The 19,769-nt window shown below is 40.2% G+C and overlaps 1 protein-coding gene across 1 annotated transcript in view; it reads left to right on the forward strand.

Annotated features, from left to right (window-relative positions):
- slc45a4a (solute carrier family 45 member 4a) overlaps nt 1–19,274 on the forward strand; it is a 67,127-nt gene extending 47,853 nt beyond the window's left edge. The window contains exons 4-16 of the mRNA XM_075450244.1: nt 3,969–4,157; nt 7,390–7,569; nt 7,690–7,895; nt 7,999–8,185; nt 8,276–8,737; nt 10,290–10,561; nt 10,772–10,933; nt 11,204–11,303; nt 11,413–11,493; nt 11,583–11,713; nt 13,043–13,111; nt 13,311–13,465; nt 14,307–19,274. Of these exons, the coding sequence (XP_075306359.1) occupies nt 3,969–4,157; nt 7,390–7,569; nt 7,690–7,895; nt 7,999–8,185; nt 8,276–8,737; nt 10,290–10,561; nt 10,772–10,933; nt 11,204–11,303; nt 11,413–11,493; nt 11,583–11,713; nt 13,043–13,111; nt 13,311–13,465; nt 14,307–14,505 (2,393 nt within the window). The 3' untranslated portion in view covers nt 14,506–19,274. The remainder of the gene's footprint in view (nt 1–3,968; nt 4,158–7,389; nt 7,570–7,689; nt 7,896–7,998; nt 8,186–8,275; nt 8,738–10,289; nt 10,562–10,771; nt 10,934–11,203; nt 11,304–11,412; nt 11,494–11,582; nt 11,714–13,042; nt 13,112–13,310; nt 13,466–14,306) is intronic.
- Nucleotides 19,275–19,769: the final 495 nt, after the last annotated feature.

Below are 19,769 nucleotides of genomic sequence, written 5' to 3' on the forward strand. Positions count from 1 at the left end.
CTGGAATAAGCCTGCCTATTGGTCACTCATTGTTGACAGCATCATCCTCCCCCTGAGAAATTTGATGAGGATTTTGGCTGAGCAGTAAGACAGGCCTGTCTGGTTCTTTGATGAAATTATTGTATATATCCTTTATAAGAATATGTTTACATCCCACATATTTTTTTGCAGTGATGTTCTTGCATGCCTTTCCACACGATGTGTCCACTGAACATAATTTTACTGGGACATCACAGATTTAGCGCCACACACCACTGCTACTATGGTGCAGACTGTTTATCTGGAAACCCGTAACTTCTAATATTTGACTGGCTGCCTTTTTTATGACCAACTGGATGATGGATTTCCCTGACTCATCATGAGACCATGACTATGCCTAACCTGTGACTTTCTGCTGGTGGTTGTTGTTGTTGATCATTGTGATCTACTGACAAAAAACATGGTGAAAAATGTTCTTCTGTAGTTTAAGATAAAAATCTGACTGTTGTTACAACCTTCCCTGCTATTGTCTGTAGCTACTTCTCTAGCTTGCATTTATAAAAACAAGCTAAATATTCAGCTTAGTCACTCTCATCCATCTGCAGCAGTGTGGCTAAAGCTGCTTTGGATGCTCCAAAAAACAGCCACAGCGTTGGTTGACCGTTTGAGGCTGATGTACATCTAACTGTTTCTGCAGGGAATGTTTCCTGCATGTCCGACCCGTGTGCTCTGTCCTCACTGTCTGTTGCCTCTTTCTGTTGTTGATCATTGAGTTGATGGTTAGAAAATGTAATAGCAGTGTTAGGGGATGGGAAGTGCTGCTGCCTCTCATTGTATTTATGCCCCACACAGCAAGATGTTCAACATGATCTGCAAAGGTGCGTTGAAGCAGGCCACGGTTTCAGTGACCACCTCATAAAGGGTATCAAACGTCTCATAGACAAATAGGAATTTGCACTTTCTAATCTTGCACTTGCAGTTTTGACGTTCTTAAAGAGGTCTACAGCCCACAGTTACTGCCACAGAGAAACAGGCGATCCATCAACAGCAGCGAAAACTCAAAGATGACCATGATTGCAGGCCGTTTTTCCACATCACAACAGCGTTTCAGCAAGTAAACAACTCCTCCCATACACACCCCAAAATTTCCCAAAAGTCCCGCAGGCTTATAGCTGCCCCATCAAGATCAGGCTCTGAGACACTTTTACTATTTCATTACTTTTGTGCTTCTTGTGAGTCTGACAGGTAAACTATCTGTGCATTTAAAAACTGAACTTATGTGGAGTTCTGTTCAATAGCCTGTGCGGGAGGAGGGAACCTTTTCAATCAGCTGGTGATAATTGAATGGAACGGCACTCAGTTATTGATGTCTGCTTGAGGAATATGAAAGTGCATTTAAATTTAGAGCAGCCTAATCTGCTCTTTATCAAATTAGGAGTCAGCTCTCCTTTTCTCTCGCTTGTCCCTCTTTGTTCACGAGGGAATGAAAGTGGCATTTTCCTTTCATTGATCTGCAGAGATTCCACATCTCTACTGTTTCTGACTTTAATTGCTGCAGATTAAGTTGCAGAAAATCACTCCGACACATTAATGTGCTTGCTTTTAGGGTGATAAAAGAAAGAAATACACCTTCACCAATATATACGTATATATGAATACCTTAGAGCTACTGCACACAATAAACAGATGGTTCCCCTCAGCTGTATCTAGTAAAATTAATGTATCGTGCTTCTTCCCTGTTAAATAGAATTTAATTTACTTTTCAGTTTTCTCATCCCTGAACACATCTGCTGCCTGATGTGGGAGCTCCTGCAGGATTTACTACCTCAAATTGAAACTTTGGAAAGATTTTTTAGATGCTCTCTGAATGTCTTACAGTTCAGTGGGCTTCTCAAATCTTTTAAATCAGGCTAATTTCATTATTTGAGCCATCTTAGGGTAAATTATTCTCAAACTGCAAGCAGACACATCAAGACTAACCTCATCAGTTGATACTTTCAGAGTATCTCTCCCCATCTCCAATTTCTATATGGGAAAGCCTGTGTGGCAGCCAAATGGCATTTAATGCATTTTCGGTGAGCTGCGTCAAGTGACAGTTTGGCAGTGAGATAATGATGAAATTCTGATTAAATTCATTTTGATTCAGCTGACTTCACTTAGCTGAAATTCTGTCCGCCTCTTCCTGCCCTCATAACCTTTAACTGAGATCACATTTCTCTGTCCAAGGAGATATTCTGATATGGACATTAATGGGCCTCTAACAACTCCTACATGTGTGTATGACTGTGTCTTTTTAAGCAAAGAATGTTTAGATTTTCAATTTAATCATTCTCTGAACATGAAGATCCATCTGATCTCGAGGAAGATGTGTTGAATTAGCACATGAAATGTGTGAGAACCGTCGAATGAAAATGTTTTGGAGTGAAGAAAACCGATTCAATGTTTGTTTGGGCAAAGATGAGCCAGACAGTCGGTATAAGCAGGGAGATGCTGTACGTTCAACTCACAGCTTTGATAAAGCCTCCGTGATTCACCGTGTATCTGAATCATCATGTGAAGTGAACAGGTGTGAGAAGAGTAAGTGGCTTGTGTTCAAACTATGTGTATTAAATCATTTTTATCCCCCTAAAATATTACCACAAGAAAAGAATTTGATTGCCAAAAATATTGGAAATGGTGTCAGAAATGTGTCCTAATATGCAGCAATTCATCCTCTCTCCTTTCATCCTTGATAATCTCTTATAGTAGGTCAATCCCTTTCTGTCTCTTCACGCCTTATATTAGCTTGAAAAATTTTATTTTTATAAAGAAAACATAAAAAAAAGAAGAAAAAAGCACAAATATGCATTATATTTCAAACTGGATGTAACTTCAAAAAGGTATTTTTGTGGGATTGAATGGCATGTGTGTATTTTTTAGTTGTAACATACCAGTATCTTTCGTTCTAAAAATATAATGCCCTAACTAGATAGTTTATTAGCAAATTATCTTTGAAAATAAGTCTTGAAATGAGCTCTTGCTTAAACAACCACTGTTGTGAGATAATGAAGTGTTGAAAGTTACTTTTAGTGGTGACAGATTTCTTTTTTTTAAAAAACATTTCTGCAAGGTGTTGTCTGATATTATTCAGAGCTATTGACAGCATGTGTATGTTTCCATTAGTTTGCTGTATCCTGTTTGTCTGTTCAGACAATTTTTTTTTTTTATTTCCACTGGTCTGTTCTTATTTGAGACGCTGCCATGCAGCAGGTGTTTGAAGGACTCACCTGTTTTCCGGCGGTGGAAAGTTATGGCGCATAAATAATCAAATAAGTGCTCACGAACAAGGTCACATGCACAATGCGATCTATGTTTGTTCTGGGAATTGATGTGCAATAAGTTACCCAGATACACAGTGGATCTGAATGTAATCATCTTTTTACCATCACGTGGGCCTGGACAGGAGGTGTTAAAACAGTCAGCCTCAGGTCAACTCTCATATAACTGAACACAAACACAGCAGACAGTTTATGCTGCTGTACACTTCACCAGCAACTGCAACAACACTTGTATCGCATGTCGCTAATCACTGAAAGTGCTGTTATCATCACAGCTGCAGAATATCATTACATGTATCTGTTGTTATCATAACTTTAAAGACGGAGTACAGCTTTTGTCTCTTTTTCTCAGAGTTTATCATCTGATGTTTTGGCTTTGGTTGAATATTTGAGAGCAGAAGAAAAATACTGTATTTATCTGCTGACTTAAGTTGGAATATATTGATTTTTACAGCTAGGTAGGCTTTGGTTTTTGTATTTCAGTGTCCAATGCTCCTAATGATGCCTTGAAATACATGCTCTTTGATGATGATTTCAGGATATCTTAATTCCAATTCCTACTGTTAGTATGCTACTTCTGCCCCCTGGTGGAAGTAGTAGGAAAATCAAATCGGCTTTACTTGTCCGTATCTCTGCCCACAACTCATTCGACTGTCCATCTTTCCTGTGCAGGTCTTCCAGAGCAGTACTACAGTCTCACGTGGTTCCTCAGTCCAGTTCTTGGCCTCATGTTCACCCCTCTGATTGGCTCAGCCAGCGACCGCTGCACGCTGCGGTGGGGCAGGAGGAGACCGTTCATCCTGGCTCTGTGTATAGGAACATTGATCGGAGTGGCGCTGTTTCTGAATGGATCATTGATAGGTGAGTGTGTGGTGGCTCGTGTTTCATATTGAAACTGAACCAAGAGAAAATAGAATTAAAGTCCTTAGTAACTGAAACTAAAAGATGAAGACCTCTCGTGTGAATCATCTATACGTTGTTGCAACACATTTGTGAGGTACTCTTAAAAGGAGTTTTGGCTCAGCTGCTATTATTAATTTCATGCCCACATCAAAGAGAGGGGAGTTTTTGTGGCACTTCCTCTGCACTAAACAGGAAAAATACCTATTATATGGTTCAGGAGTTATTTGTAGTTCAACTAATGAATACAATGTTAATTCAGGCAATGAACAGAGACAAAAAGCAGCTGCATAATTATCACGTGATTCTCAAATTTCTCCTTTTTTTAAATGAGATGAAACAGGATTATGCAAATATGTGAATCTTGAATATTAAAGTTTACTTCATGCCATTTGTAAAACCAAAGCTTTGATAGGAAATAAAACCAAAATCTGATATGCGAGTACCATCTCATTACCCAGCATGCACTTGTCCCACAGGGGAAAGAAAATAGTACATTGGGTTCCTGCATGAGTCAGTGGAGCATCACTTGCCATAAGCTTCCCCCGCTGGGAGTTGTGTCCTTAAAAAAAAGGTTGTTCCCTCTGCTTATCTGCTTATTGCACCGCTCAGATGCCATTACAAGGTCCAGTCCAATCAAACTAATTGATTTTCAGTCAATCGTGAAACACAGATATTGACAATATGCTAACACAAATCCAGATATATTGTCATGAAACATATGTTGCTGTTGGAAACATACAGACTGTTTGTTTCTGCCTGTATTGTACACACAATATTGTCACTTTAACTATTTGAAGAAAGCTTTCAAAAAGACATCCAAAACACTTCATGTGCAGTGTTGGATCAAAGCTGTGAGTACTTATAAAACAGAGAAAACTCACTGGGGAAAGGTAGCGCATTGTGAAAGCTCTTTAGTTTAGCCATTAGATATGAAGTTATGTTTTCCTCTGAAATAGCGAAGGCTCCGGGCCCTTTCTGAAGCTAAATTAGTGGTGAGAGTCATCTGTGTGATAACGGAGAAGACATGAGCCCCATTCAATAACTTTAAGCTTTAAGTTAAAGATGTTACACAGTCACATACACACACACCTGGAACAACTCAATGAGTTTTTTTAAATCTGAGATTTCAAATTAAATATACCTATAGCTAAGGCATTGGTGATGGATGCTGTTGTCCATGCTAATCTATGGGATAAGAATCAAAAGGATTAAATAAGAAGCTGTTTGCAAAAGTAGGATTTCAGTTCATCTTACCAAAGCTTTTCAAATTCAAGTTTTAGCTCATTTAAATTCAATTCATTCTTATTTAAATAGCACCAAATCACAACAAATGTCATCTCAGGGCACTTCAAAGATAAAATCAAATTCAAGCCAGTTCTAATACAATTAATTGTTAACCAAACATAATTCAATAAGATAAAATGAATTAAATCCAAATTAGTTCAATTCATATCATGCCAATTTGAAAAAGATGTCTTCGCTCAGGAAACAAACGAATCACATTAACAGGAAAAAAAACTTCCAGCAGAGCCAGACACAGGAAGGGAAGCCATCTTCTTCGACCAGTTCGGAGTGATATAATGTAATTTGAGAACAGTCTCTTCTGGAGCTTTTCTCCTTTCGGAGTGTTGCTGGTTGTAGAAGCAGAAAACAATCAACCATCTTTCTGTTTTTGCATCAACATGGACTGAAATGAAGAGATTAACAAAACTGACAGATTTACACAGCACCTTGAATCATTGTTTTTATTCTGTTAACTTAATGTTTGGAGGATAAACATGTTGGATACAAATGAAATTTACTGCAGCATGTAAAATATTGTCACAGTCGCCACATCAAGAGAAGGATACAACAAGAAATGGAATAAAAATAGATTTTCATCAGGATTGATGTTATGGGTTTATGTAGTTATTTCGCTTGAAATTTGATATTGTTGCATCTCTATCAGTGTCTCTCTGTTGCCCCATGACATATAGTGAGCATGTTCCATATTTGAACATGGACCAAATGTGACAAATTTAAAACAATAGAGGACCTTTAGGTCTGATAAAATGACGGAGGAGTTATTAATAACAACAACAAGAGCTGCTGTGTGAGTTGTTTTCTGTCAGCAGTTTCTATTTAGTTGTACTCGCTCCTATTCTATTCTGCCTCCATTCTTCTGCTCAGAAGTTGGGATTCAGGGTGAATTAGGGCACCCGGGAGGTGTGTTTATGCGTGAGCACCTTGCCAGGGGGTTTGACGTGGGAAAAACCCCTGACCTGTAACTGAGAGAAATTAACAAATAAAAGAGAGAACATGTGTGTTTCCATGGTTGTAAATATGTATGTGAATGTGTGTGAACAACACATGGTGACATGGGAAAGCCGTTGTAACCTGTATAGTGTGTGCATATAGCCATGTATGCGTGTGTGTGTTGACATGGGAACACCAGAGCAGGCAGTTCACAGGGAAATGCTTCCTGTTTGCCTCCTCCTCTCCACCAATCACAGTTCACTTCCTGTCTGGGTGCCTGGCTAGTGAGTACTGTGGCTCCATTGTCCGACACACACATACACTCATGTGCACGCACACACAGCTGTTCTTTCTATGAACACTTTTATTTCCCAGACGTTAATGGATTTCAGTTTGTAAAGTCATGCTGTGTCACAATGCCTCTAATATCTCGGTCACACACGCACTCTTAAAATACACACTTCCCACTTCACTCTATTCATACACCTTCTCACTCAGGCCACAAACGTAGAGCGGTTCCAGGGGAAGACAAAAGTAATGAGACACACAAGGTCACTAGCAACATGCAAAGCAATATGGGAAATGTGCAGTGACCTGTTTGTGTGTCAGTATTTACAGCTATTGAAATTCCCTGATCAGTTATTGATGACTTGTACAGCAAGTAAATCTATATAAACAAGCCAAATGTTGGATGATGTGTGTATGAAGGAGAGATGGATATTACCTCTTTTAATTTCTAAAGTCTTTATTTGTTTTTGTTGTGAAATTCTATGTCTATCAAACTATAATTTACTGCTCTAACAAACAAATTTAGCATTTTAAACTAGGTATTGTTTTATGAAGTCGTCTCTTTTTCATTGAGATGTGTGTTTGGAGTCTCCACTGTTGGATTGGCTGTGATACACTAACCGAAAACACAGTGCTAATTATATCCAACCCTCTTTTTCTCTGACAGGTCTTTCGCTAGGTGACGAGCAAGGGAGACAACCGATAGGTATTGTTCTCACTGTGTTGGGCGTTGTGGTGTTGGACTTCTGCGCAGATGCCACAGAAGGACCGATCAGAGCATATTTGCTAGACGTCGCAGATACAGAAGAACAAGACATGGCGCTTAATATCCACGCTGCCTCCGCAGGTTTGGCTGACTGATGCAAAAACTTTATTACGATTTTAACGATTAATCTACAGGCCGACATTTGCTGTAGATGCAGTCGCCTTTTCATGCAAACGCCACTGAATGGCGTCATGTATGCAGGTCTTGGCGGCGCAGTCGGCTACGCTCTTGGAGGTTTGGACTGGACACACACATTCCTCGGAGTAATCTTCAAGTCCCAGGAGCAGATCTTATTCTTCTTTGCCGCCATCCTCTTCTCCGCCTCTGTGGCGCTCCATCTCTTCAGCATCGAGGAGCAGCAGTACTCACCACAACACGACAGGCTCGACAGGCTCGACAGGCTCCAGGTACTGGATAGTCAAACTGGATTTTATTTAAATGAAGGAAAAAAAAAAAAAAAGGGTTCAGGAATGTCAGAAAATGCTCGTTTCAATTCCATTCTCTTACTAGGAGTGTCCAGATCCCGCCCATCTGCAACCATCAGCCAATGGCAGGGCTGGACATCTCGCCCCCAAGCTAGAAATGATTGGAGAGAATGATACGATCGAGAGCTATGACCTCTATGACCCCTATGGCGACGACCATTCGGAGCGTGGAGACATGGATATGGACTTCCTGGAGGTGGAGCTTGTGAGGAGTAAGTTCACTGACCCCCTGCTTCCTTACCAAGATCTTTTAGATACTCGGACTTAAACTCATCCCCTCTCGCTTGTTATTCTCTCTCCAGGTAAAAGTGACAGTGTTCTCGCCATGGCAGACGCAACTCTCGACCACCTGGACCACGACGCGCTGTTCCTGTGCCACCTAGAGCCATCTATCTTTGCTGATCGCCTCTCACCCTATCACGGCTCACCCCCTAGGACTGCTTCCTTCTTCAACCCCAATCACAGCAGCTCCCACCCGCGACTCTCCAACCTCAGGCGCAGCAGCAGCACAGGAAGTGAAGACTTGCTCCGTCCCCACCACACCAACCATCAAACACACGCTCCCGCCCCCAAGATTTCCCGCCTCTCAGCTTTCCTACAAGAGATGGAAAATGATGATGGCCAAGAGGCGCTGCTGAACAACCAGCTTAATGAGCAGCGGACTCTGAATGGGCGTCTGTTAGCCAGTGTGAATAATCCTGATAGAGGCAGCATGAACAGGCTGAGCTCTAAAGGACAGGCACACCGTGCTGGGATGGTTAAAGGTCAGTATCTTCATATTGTTATATACCGTGAACATTGGTAGCTTGAATAAAAATGGTGTGAATAAATTGATAATAACACTTGTAAAGCAAAAACAGTGTCATATAAGGAAAATTCATTAAAGAAAATGTATTTATGCGATCATGTTGACTGTACTTACTGCTTTCTGTTTTGTGATTTCCCACCCTGCTCGGGACAGAAAGGCAACAAGCCTGTGTGCCACACATCATCAAAAATCATGACCCTGCTGCAGCTCAGCAGTGTGTAACCAGCTACACTTTACTGTGGAGAGCAAAGTCACAGGCAGCCAGAAACATGCTGTGAAGCGCTGTCAGTGTGAATGTCAGTGCTGCTTACATTACAGGACTGTGGGTATAGTTCTGTATGATGAGGACAGTACTGAGTTGCAGGCTCTCTTAACAATTCTCTTGGCCGAGTCTCTTGCACATAAATGTATTCATTCCAGGTATTCTGTTTGTATTACTTTTTTCTTTTAAGATTAATGCTAACAGCTGTAGTTTACATGGCCAACATAATCAACACTGCATTCATGTATTCATTGCAGACGGCTCCTCGTGTAGCTGAAAGAGTTAGTACGTTTAGGCACAGTTAAGTAGACCTACGGTGTTAGCTCAAAAGGGGCATTTAATCAGACTATTCTACAATTCTACAAGCACTGGAGGGGAAGTATGTCTGACTACACTACAGTAGATGGCAATTAATCCACTTTGTTCTTGATTGTATGTGGCTTCTTCCACGGGACCTACATCACAGACCAAAGCGTGGACAAAAGATTTACGAAAGTACTTTTTCTTATTTTTCTAAAATTACAAATGACAAACACACTATCCCTTAGTGGTTATACTCTGTTGTTACTGACTTCAGAACTCCTGGGCCACTTTGAGATATATAAATGGGAAGTTATCTGGGTGTGTTAGTCAATTTTAGTTGGACAAACATGTTTAGGTGTAATTTAAAAAAAAAAAAAAAAAAAGGTTTTATTGGGACTAACAATAGCTTCCTTTTTTTCCCCCTTAAATCGTGAAAATGTACGGACTACCTACCCTTAACTAGGAGTTAAAGACCCTAAAGCTAAAATCATCTTTGGTTTCTACTCTGGGCACAAAAAGGGCTGTAAATTATTTACAGTCATAAGAGCAACGAAAAGGTTCCTGACGTCCTAAAGCAGCTGATGAAACCACATGTATGTCTGTCTTTGTTTAAAATCAGTCCAACCATCAAAGCCTGGAAACCACGTATGTGCCTTAACATTAACCAAAGACGAATTAAAAAGACAATTCATGATTATAAGTAAAAGTTGTTTCACATGGACTATTCCATGTTAACTTGATGAGCTTCTTGACTTCCTTTTCTGTCAAAGTAGTAACTTTGGACTCCTTAACGTTTGATGCATTGGAAATTAAATTTTCTCAAAGTAGGGGTAATCTGTATTTGGTTTAGAGCAGTTTGTAAATATTCCAGGTGAGGGAAATAATGAATAAGTCTTAGAAGGTAAACCTGTAAAATGTCTTAAACAAATATCTCCTCATCCAGCTGCCAGTACCGGAGCTCCCATGCGGCAGCCACACCACCGTCACATCTTCTACCGCCAGCCATCCTGCACTTTCTCCTACTACGGGCGGGTGGGGAACCACCGTTACCGCTACCGCCGAGCCAACGCCGCTTTTCTCATCAAGCCCTCTCGCAGCATGAACGACCTCTATGAAGTGGAGGCCCGACACCGGAGGAGGAGCAGACAGAGGAGCAGAAACCGTAGTGGAAACACAAACTCCTCCAGCGGGGATACAGAGAGTGAAGAGGGCGAGGTGAGGATGAATTTACGGATAAAACGATGCCGTTTTGCATTTTCTTTTCACCCTTTTTTTAACCTAAAAGCAACAGTTTTTTTGTTTTTTTTGTTTTGTTTTTTATAACCCTAATCTTAGCAGCTGCATCAGCTCCTGGTGTCGTATTTCTTTTTTGCTTACATCAGATGTGTTGTTTTCTTTATCCTCGCTTTTCATCTTGCTGTTCAGGTTGAGACCACCGTGCGGCTGCTGTGGCTCTCCATGCTGAAGATGCCTCCGGAGCTGCTGCGGCTGTGTGCCTGCCACCTGCTCACCTGGTTCTCCATCATCGCAGAGGCCGTCTTCTTCACTGACTTCATGGGACAAGTCATCTACGAAGGAGATCCGACGGTATGAGAATCCGTTACTTCAGTAAACACACGGACAGACAATTAGTGATGGACCTTTATTGCCTTTAAGTTGATGTATTTAATCAGCATGTCCGCAGGGCAAAGGAAAACATGTGATCTGCAACGTTTTATATCTTAGAACAAAAGGCATTTATGCCATCACTGCTTTCTGTCTTTATGTTTATGATACTATGTTTCTATATCATGATGTCAGGCTGTCTGCAGATGCCACAGCTCAGTTAAGAACTAAGCCTGATTTTCTCTTTCACAGGCTGCTATTAACTCAACATCATTGGAAAATTATCACAGAGGAGTTCAGATGGGGTGCTGGGGGCTGGTTATATATGCCATGACTGCTGCTACATGCTCTGGTAACTGCCCACACATACATTTCAATTTCTAGGTTTGAATTTGCTCTTGAAAGAATGGTGACCTGACATTGAATTGTGGAGTTAAAAGCCAAAACTCCTCCTTTCCCAGCTATTCTTCAGAAGTATCTTGACAACTTTGACCTGAGCATTAAGATAATCTACATTCTGGGAACACTTGGATTCTCTATAGGTAAGAACCACAGTAAAAGAACATAATTAAGTACAGGTTATTAGGCTTCAAGGGGGTTATTTTCTTTTTTCTTCTTTCCCTCTCCATAGGAACTGCTATCATGGCAATCTTTCCTACTGTGTATGTTGCCATGGTGATGATCAGCAGCATGGGCATCATCTCAATGAGTATATCCTACTGTCCTTACGCTCTGCTGGGGCAATATCACGAAATGAAAGCGGTATGGAAACGTTGCTTTCAAAGTTGTTTTCCCAATTCTGAATGCTTGAAAACTGCCTGGAGTACATTAATGTACGTTACGTTAGCAGAGTGTTCATAAGAGATGAAGTTCTTCTGAGCTATACAGCCTCACTGTTGGATACACTGAGGGATGTGTTCCAAAACGAGAACAAAAAGGCACATTCTTATTTATTTTTGTTTTCCTAGATGTATAGATCTGTATTTTCTCAAATAAAAACTAAATTTAATTATTAGTTAAGTCATTAAAAAACAGTTTTCTGATATAGAGTGTTGTCAACACGATAATTTAAAGGCCAGGGAAAAAAAACAAGAGAGGATAAACTCCTGGTGTTTGTCATATAATGTGCATTCTTGTTTATCTACCTTTTCTGTTTTAATTTAATCAATTCAACAATATAATCTGTTCTGTATAGCTGATCTAGAATATTATTGGTGGCATTTGATTAATTAATTTTGATCATTACTGCTTTTTTGTCCTTTCATCTCATGTGGTTGTTTCTGTATATAACACACCTGTAAATACTTCTGATATTCCACTGCATCAGTTTTCAATGCAGGGGGTACGCCGGAAGTATTGATTTACATGCAGGATTTTTCCGAGACATAAACATACCAGTTGTGGGATGTGTTGTCGTGGCACGGAAAATGCCGTTGCTATCCACATCAAAATATATGTGGACTATTTTAAAGCCTTACCTCAATGCTTTTTTCCTTACTTAACAAAGTGCTTTTAATGCGTAAGTACAGCGATAGTGCAAAGGAAGTTCAAAATTAAAATCGGGGAAAAAGGCAATGAAAAAGAGCATTGTTGGACTTGAACATGAGTCATCTTGTGTCTATATCCCCCTCTTCCCCTCAGACCTCCTTATACGACCTGTATTAGTTGTTGAGAACGCAGCTTTAAAGAATGACATTTTCCTGTTGCCATTTACTTTGAGTGCAGACAGAAGGTTAACTGGCATTATGTGGTTGTGGAGCAGTTCCCCACGTGTCAGAAAGTGATGATAAAGGGGTACCCTGTGTGTTGAGAACTGCCCCAACTGCAGTGTGTGATAGATTGGAAATGAAAAGCTGGAAAAGCTGTGTTTAAGACTTACTTTACATCTTCTGAAAGAAACAATCACATTGAAGAGAAGCCAGAGAGGGAGTTGGCTAACAGCAAACAAACCATGGAATAATACCAGACTTTAAAGTTGTTTTATTTCTTTATTCATTATCGTTATCTAAAGATTCATTTTCCCTGCTTAGTTGGCAGCTTCTGAAGTTTCCATGTGATACTGATAACTGTGACTTTCTCTGGCTCCTGCAGTACATCCAGCACAGTCCTGGCAACTCGCGCAGAGGTTTTGGCATCGACTGTGCCATTTTATCCTGTCAGGTGAGCATTTCCCTTTTTTTCATTGTACTTTAAACATTATGTTCAAGGTATTACACCCTAAACACAAAACACAACTTTTAAAACTGTTTCTACCCGATTGCAGGAATCCTAGGGGAACCTTCCCAATGCCACTTGAACACTTATTTCAGCCTGAGATGCAAATACCATCTTGAGAAAAAATTGCGTTGTGATTTTGCAGGTGTACATCAGTCAGATATTGGTGGCCTCAGCTCTGGGCTCTGTAGTGAAAGCTGTTGGCAGTGTTCGTGTCATTCCCATGGTGGCCTCTGGGGGCTCCCTCCTTGGTTTCTTCACCGCCTGCTTCCTGGTCATTTACCCGGCTCCAAACAACGGGTGACATACCACACATTCTGTCTTTTCTCTTAGCTTATTCAAAGACTAACTCTTGGACCTTCATTATGCTGCATCATCTATTGTAAGGAATAAAGACAGTATTCGGTGCGCGATCTCTATTAAAAAAGTGCTCTTCTCTATCATTGAAGGAGTAGGTTAACCCTAGCCTGGGAATTCCCATGCTGCTTTGCGCGCGATTTCATTCACACTGCAAAGGCAGCCTGGAAACCACCGCCCTTATTTTTGCCTGAGTTAGGGAACCAATCACAGAACGGGGGGGCAGCAAGACGATGACGACGTCTATGCGCGACACCGAAGCTTGTAGAGTGTTAATCCAACATGGCAGCGGACACAACGTTACTGTTCGATGCAGCCTTAGAAAGTGTTTTAAGTAGCTTAGAACGCAAGTTTACTTCCTCGTCGAATTTCTGTCGCTCTATATACGTCATCTGGTATAAGTGATACACTTGGCTATGAATCGCGCGCAAAGCAGCATGGGAAGAACCAGACGCCATTTGATAGACATTCGTAGCGCCCAATAAACGGCTCTAGGCATTCGTAAACCATGCCTCAAATACGAGAAAATGCACACCTAGTTCCCAGACTACCATCTCATTGAGATGTGGACGCTTCAGCCAGGCTAGGTTAGCCCAGAAAGTAGACCTATTTCCTTTGTGCATGTTCATAGTTATTAAGTCATGCTTTGAAGACAGGCACGGCCTGTCTGGATGTGCAAACCTTGGCTCATAGCGAGACAGTTAATACGTTTATCTCCCAGAATGTTCAACCAACCCTTTGATTTCAAAGTACTGTCCTAACAGATTTTCATTGTGCTTGACAGGGAGGGGGACTCAGCCAAAGCTTCGGTGAAACGGGCTTTGACAACACTGGAAAATCCAAACAGCAGCGAAGGTGCAGTTACCATGGTGATAGAGAAACCCAGCTTCCTGAAGCTCACCAAGGAGGGCAAGGCCACCGCCACCACAACCACCACCACCACCACCACCACCTGTCACTCTGAAAATGAGTCTGCTCTGTGATTGGCTGTCTGACTTGCTGCAGAAACAACTCAACTGGCTTTTAAAGTTACTGCTGTTGGACAAGACTTAAAGACGTGCCTCCATCTAGTTATTTGGGTCCACTCTGGGTGTCCCTTCTGGCTTTGACAAGGCTTTTCTGATGTAAACCACTTAATCTGCTGTGAGACCAGAGTCACAACTTATCATATAAAAATCCTGCTGGTCCCAGTGCTGTTGTAGCCATCAGCAAACTTCCCTCCACTCAGCACACACGGACATTGTATTGATCCAACAGGGTCGTCCAGGAGTGAGTAATTGATTTGTCTTGGTTTTAAGAAGAGGACGTTTCTGTCTCTCAGGGCCTTTAGGAGGTGCTACTGAGCAGCCGTTTAGATGGGGAAACTTCAGGGGACTTCGATTCAAACCCTTACACGCACACACCTCCTCAGCTGGGGGAACACCTGAGTAATAAACACTGCTGATGAACATTAGTCCTTGAAGCTGCAATCATTTAAAAAAAAATAAATAAATAAATGCTGAAAATCGTTCTTCCTCACCCTGGAGTCGACTCGATCCAGTCTTGGCTTTGTGATACTGAAGCTGATTGATGTGGATGTGTTCATCTGTGTCTCAAGCGGAGGCACCTTGCACACCAAAATACCCGTGACAACACACTCGGCTTTGTGGGACTCTGCAACAGTAGCTTTAAGACTCTAAAGACGCTGGACAGGGCATTTTTGAAACTCTGGTTTGGAGTGCCCAATATTGATTGCAAATATTTTACTTTTGCTCTCTTTCACGTGGCAGGAGTGTTCAAATCTTTACTGAATCCTTATTGCATGACAAATATGATGATATATTACATGACCTAATCAGAAATATGGAGCATGAGGATAAAGAAACCTGTATATTGGAGGTCAAAAACAGGAAAAGAAATTTATGTTTATCTGGTAAAATTCCACAAAATAAAGAGCTAGGATGTGTGCAATGTGCGCAGTATACAGGGCATTACTATCCCAAATATTGTTTTACTGATAACTCACAAGGATCTTTCTGTTTGTTTTGACTAATCACAACTAACCTACATGCTGCATGTTAGACGAGCAGAGAAGAGACAAACCAAATTTCTTTTTTTTTTTCCTTTGAGAAAATACTGTGAGCACAACGTTTGTCATTAACTGCACACCAGCTGAGCCATTATTGCAAAGCATGTTACGTGTTTAAGACAGAAACGCATGTTTGGGTATTAATTTGTCTTTATAGGACTCCAGCAGGATGGAGCTTCCTGACAGTCTCTGTGCCTGTAAAACTGCACCAGAAAAAAAGAAAGAGAAAAGCAAGTCTTTACTGTGTTGAGATCTAATTGTTTATAACAGCAGTTTTAGGCTTGTTGTTGATTGTGTTCCTCTTTTGTGTCGTTCCACTTTAATAGGCCAAATATAATTAGATTAAAGCAGAATAGAGTATTTTAAAGTAAATGCTGATTACTTCTGTGTGTAACACACTTTATGGATTTCCCTTGGAGGATAAAAGGTTGTGGGAAGCCTAAAGGAGGGCTGAAAAAATATTTCACTTTAAGAAATGACTTCCACATTTTGTGAAACTCTCTTGCTCTTAACTGAGAGATGAAAAGGTGTATACCTTTCTGTACAAAACATTTGAAGTGCATTTATCTGATTTCAGATGATTAATTTGTTTGGAAATGCAAGTTTTAACTTTTCACGTAGCCAGCCAAACAAAGCCAACATTTGGCTTTGTTTTGCCAGCTCTTTCCCAGGGATCATTTCCAGATCTTGCAAAGTTTTAAGTTTTTGAGCTTGAGCCAGTTTGGGCTAAAAATTGGAAAATGTAGTTGCATTTTGACAGAGATTGAGTGTACTGCTTTGTCACAGACAGCTTCAAGAGGATGTGGTGACCTAGATTGGGGTCAGAAATGGACCTGGTTGGGGTACCATTTACACAGTACCTGGGCTTAATTATTTCCTCTGCCCTGCTAGATTGGGACCTTTTTGGGTGATAGTTCTATCTGAAATAAGATTGTTTATGTATATTTTATATTTTCAAGAAGCCCTATTGAACCAGACAGTTTGTTATTTGGTGAAGTGAAGCAAACAGTTGAGAGAGCTCAATCTTAAAACAGCTAAATTGACAATTCTGGCTGCATCTGCTGATGGGAGACAGCAGCAGGGGTAATGGTGATGGAGGATGAGGAAGTGAAACTGCTGAGTTTAGCTTGACGTCAACCCTATCAGCATCCAAACACAGTGGGGAGATACCCACAGATTGTATAAAACTACTCTCTTTTTAGCACTCATTGCCATTTAGCGCTCAGCGATAAAATCAAGTCATCTTAATCTTGAGTGTTTCCTCAGAAAACAAACTTAGGGGCAAAACGAAAGATTCATATATGTGTGTTGTGCTGTTTATTTTCTAGCTATCAATTGTTGCAATAACTGCTGATCAGCCGCAGAGGGGAATTTGAAATGATGCGGTGAGATTGTTGCTAGCAAAGCAGGGTTGTTTGTGGTTTTTCTGAAAACCGTTTCCTGAGCGTTTTTCATGGTGAAAGGCTGCAGATTTGGGTCAGTTTTGTATTTAGCTCCATCAGCTGAAACATGCAAGTTGAAAGAAGGAGAAATTAACATTTATGTGGGATAATTAACTGTTAAAAGAATATTTTATTTGAGTTTGTGAATTTGCTGAGAAGCTTATTTTCAGATTTTTTTTTTTTTTTTTAATTACCTCACTGATTATAATCTTGAGGTTTTCAACACTTGGTTGGAGTTTAATGGAGAGTTTAAAGTTTTTCTTGTATACGTTACAAATTAGATTCCTTCTACGTTTTCAGGTACATTCAGTAAGTTGAAGACCAGAGCAGAGAGAGTATTTCGCTTCCTCGATTGATCCTGCTCTGAATGTGGTGCTGGGACAGAGAAAAGCAGGGATAGGACGATGAAGTTCAGATGCCAGAGTTTTGAATGACCTTTATAACCGCGAGGGCAATAAATACTTTGGATTCAATTATTATTATTTTTTTAATTAACACAAAGCTTCAGTTAAAGGACAAACATGAAAATAAAAAATATATAAGTAAAAGACTTTGGGAGGTTTGCATGCACCAGCAGCGATTATGCATGTGTAGAACACCAAAGTATGACTCCAGCTCCTTTCTTTGTTGTCCCAACAGGTCAGGGATGTATTTTCTAACGCATGACTGGACGTCTTTGTGTTTTTGTTTGACTTTAAACATGTGACATGTACTCTTTAAGCTGAAGCATTGTGCTTGCTCTGGGTCAGTATGCTCCAAACAAGCATGTGAGTTTTAAACATTTTTGCACAAGATTCAGGCTGCATTCGTCATGTTGCTTTGCAACTCAACACCCACGCGTGGATGGATGCTGTTGAAATGCGTTAAAAGATGCGTGCAGATGAGAACATCCAGGTAGCAAATACTTGAAGTGCAATGTGAGTGTTTCTGTTCCAACGCAGTGAGAAAAGTCTCTGATTTGTGAGGGTATTTTATTTTCCTTAATGTCCCAAGCCTTCTTACCTGAATGTTCAGACAGCAGGGCTGCTAGCTCAGCCTGCTGGGAGATTGAGTTCTTAAGCTTTGATTCCACCTTGTGACTTATGTTTTTTAAAAAGTCGGTGAATGTGAGATGATTTCGGCTGAAATCACTCTTGTTTTGATGTTCGACGAGCCAGTATGGGCGTCCTTACATTGCACACAACTTGCACATGACAAGTAATAAGAAGAAGAAAAAAAAAAAAAGATTATAATTTTGTCACAAAAGGAAGAAAGAAATAACTGTGGATATTTATTTTTTGAGCTTCTGTGTCCGTAAAAGGACACGTTTCACTTAGTTTCCAACAGATTAAAGTAAAGCTGTTCTAATTGCTGTTGCAGGAGATGTTACCGGGGGTGAACTGGATGTGTGATCGAGTGATTGTGTGAGTGAGTGAGTGTGAAAGCAGTTGTCTCAACGCTGTTCACATGTTAAGCAGAACACAAGTATGTTACAGTGAAAGGTGTTCAATTTTTGGTTCTTGTTCTCTGTTCTTTGCAATCACCTGGTTTACACTTAACTCTGGAAACATCGGCTGCAATACCGAAAGTTATTTACGAGTCTTTTTGTCTCTGTTCCGTTGTAGAAAATGTCTCTTTTTTTTTTTTGTTTGTTTTGTACTTATTCTTTGAATTTTAGGCTGAGCCACTCACAAGAATTTGGTCTTTGCACTTTTTCAGCAGCAGCCATGTTGATAAACCTGACTGGAATGTGGAGATGCAATGATGCTGTTTTTGTATTTCCAGCCAGCAGCTGTCAGTGGCAGCGGCATGGTTGCTGTGCAGTTAGTTCAATCTGTCTAAACTTTGTGTGTGTGGCTCTATTTGTAGTTCTTTGTGTGTTACAGGAAGAGGAGAGAGATGCCTATATACTTTGATTTTAATAGAGATTAAATCAAGCAGAATATTTAAAGAATGGGAAAGAAAATATACGCAGTGTACTATATGTATAATGTATGTATATATGCATACATATATATATATATGCCTTGTTATTTGAAAAAAAAGATGTAAATATACATATTTCTCTTTTAGTTTTTTCTTTTTTGCTGCTATAAAAAAGATGATTATTTTTGTTAGTAGTTTTGTTTTCTATATAAAGTCTGTATATATCTCTATGTTATCTAAATATGCTTGAGCCTTCCTAAGTAGGACTCTGGATCAACACTGTATGGGATGCACCTTTAAAATCTGTTCAGAAGTAAACGTACAATGACGTCTTTCATTCTTTGTTCAACCCTCATAAATATGGTGAAATTTGAGATGAAACGATATGATAAAAGGGCCTCCACACACATCAAACATCTTTGCCCTACATCATTTTAAAACTAAAATGAAAGTCAATGCAATCAACATTTTGACTAAAGTCCATCACGACATGTCATAAATCATATTGTTTCCAGATTTTCCACAAAAAAACAACTGAAGGATTTTTTCAGGAGAAACATCAGGAATGACAAACCACAGAAGGAGTTATTTAGGATCCGATGGAGGAATACTTTAATGTAAATATAAATTTTAAATATAAAGCGCTTCTAAAACAAAAGTTACACCAAAGTGCTGTATAGCAAGAACAAACAAACCCAGAGCATTAAAAGGAAGTTGTCCATGAAAACCCAGTAAAACACAATGGAAAAAAATGAAAATAAGGGGGGGAGGAATCCATAAAAATGACAATTAACTAAGGATAAAAGGTGTCGAGCTCTGCTTGAATCAAATC

The sequence above is a fragment of the Odontesthes bonariensis genome, chromosome 18 (assembly GCF_027942865.1).
Source record: "Odontesthes bonariensis isolate fOdoBon6 chromosome 18, fOdoBon6.hap1, whole genome shotgun sequence".
NCBI classification, from domain to species: domain Eukaryota; kingdom Metazoa; phylum Chordata; class Actinopteri; order Atheriniformes; family Atherinopsidae; genus Odontesthes; species Odontesthes bonariensis.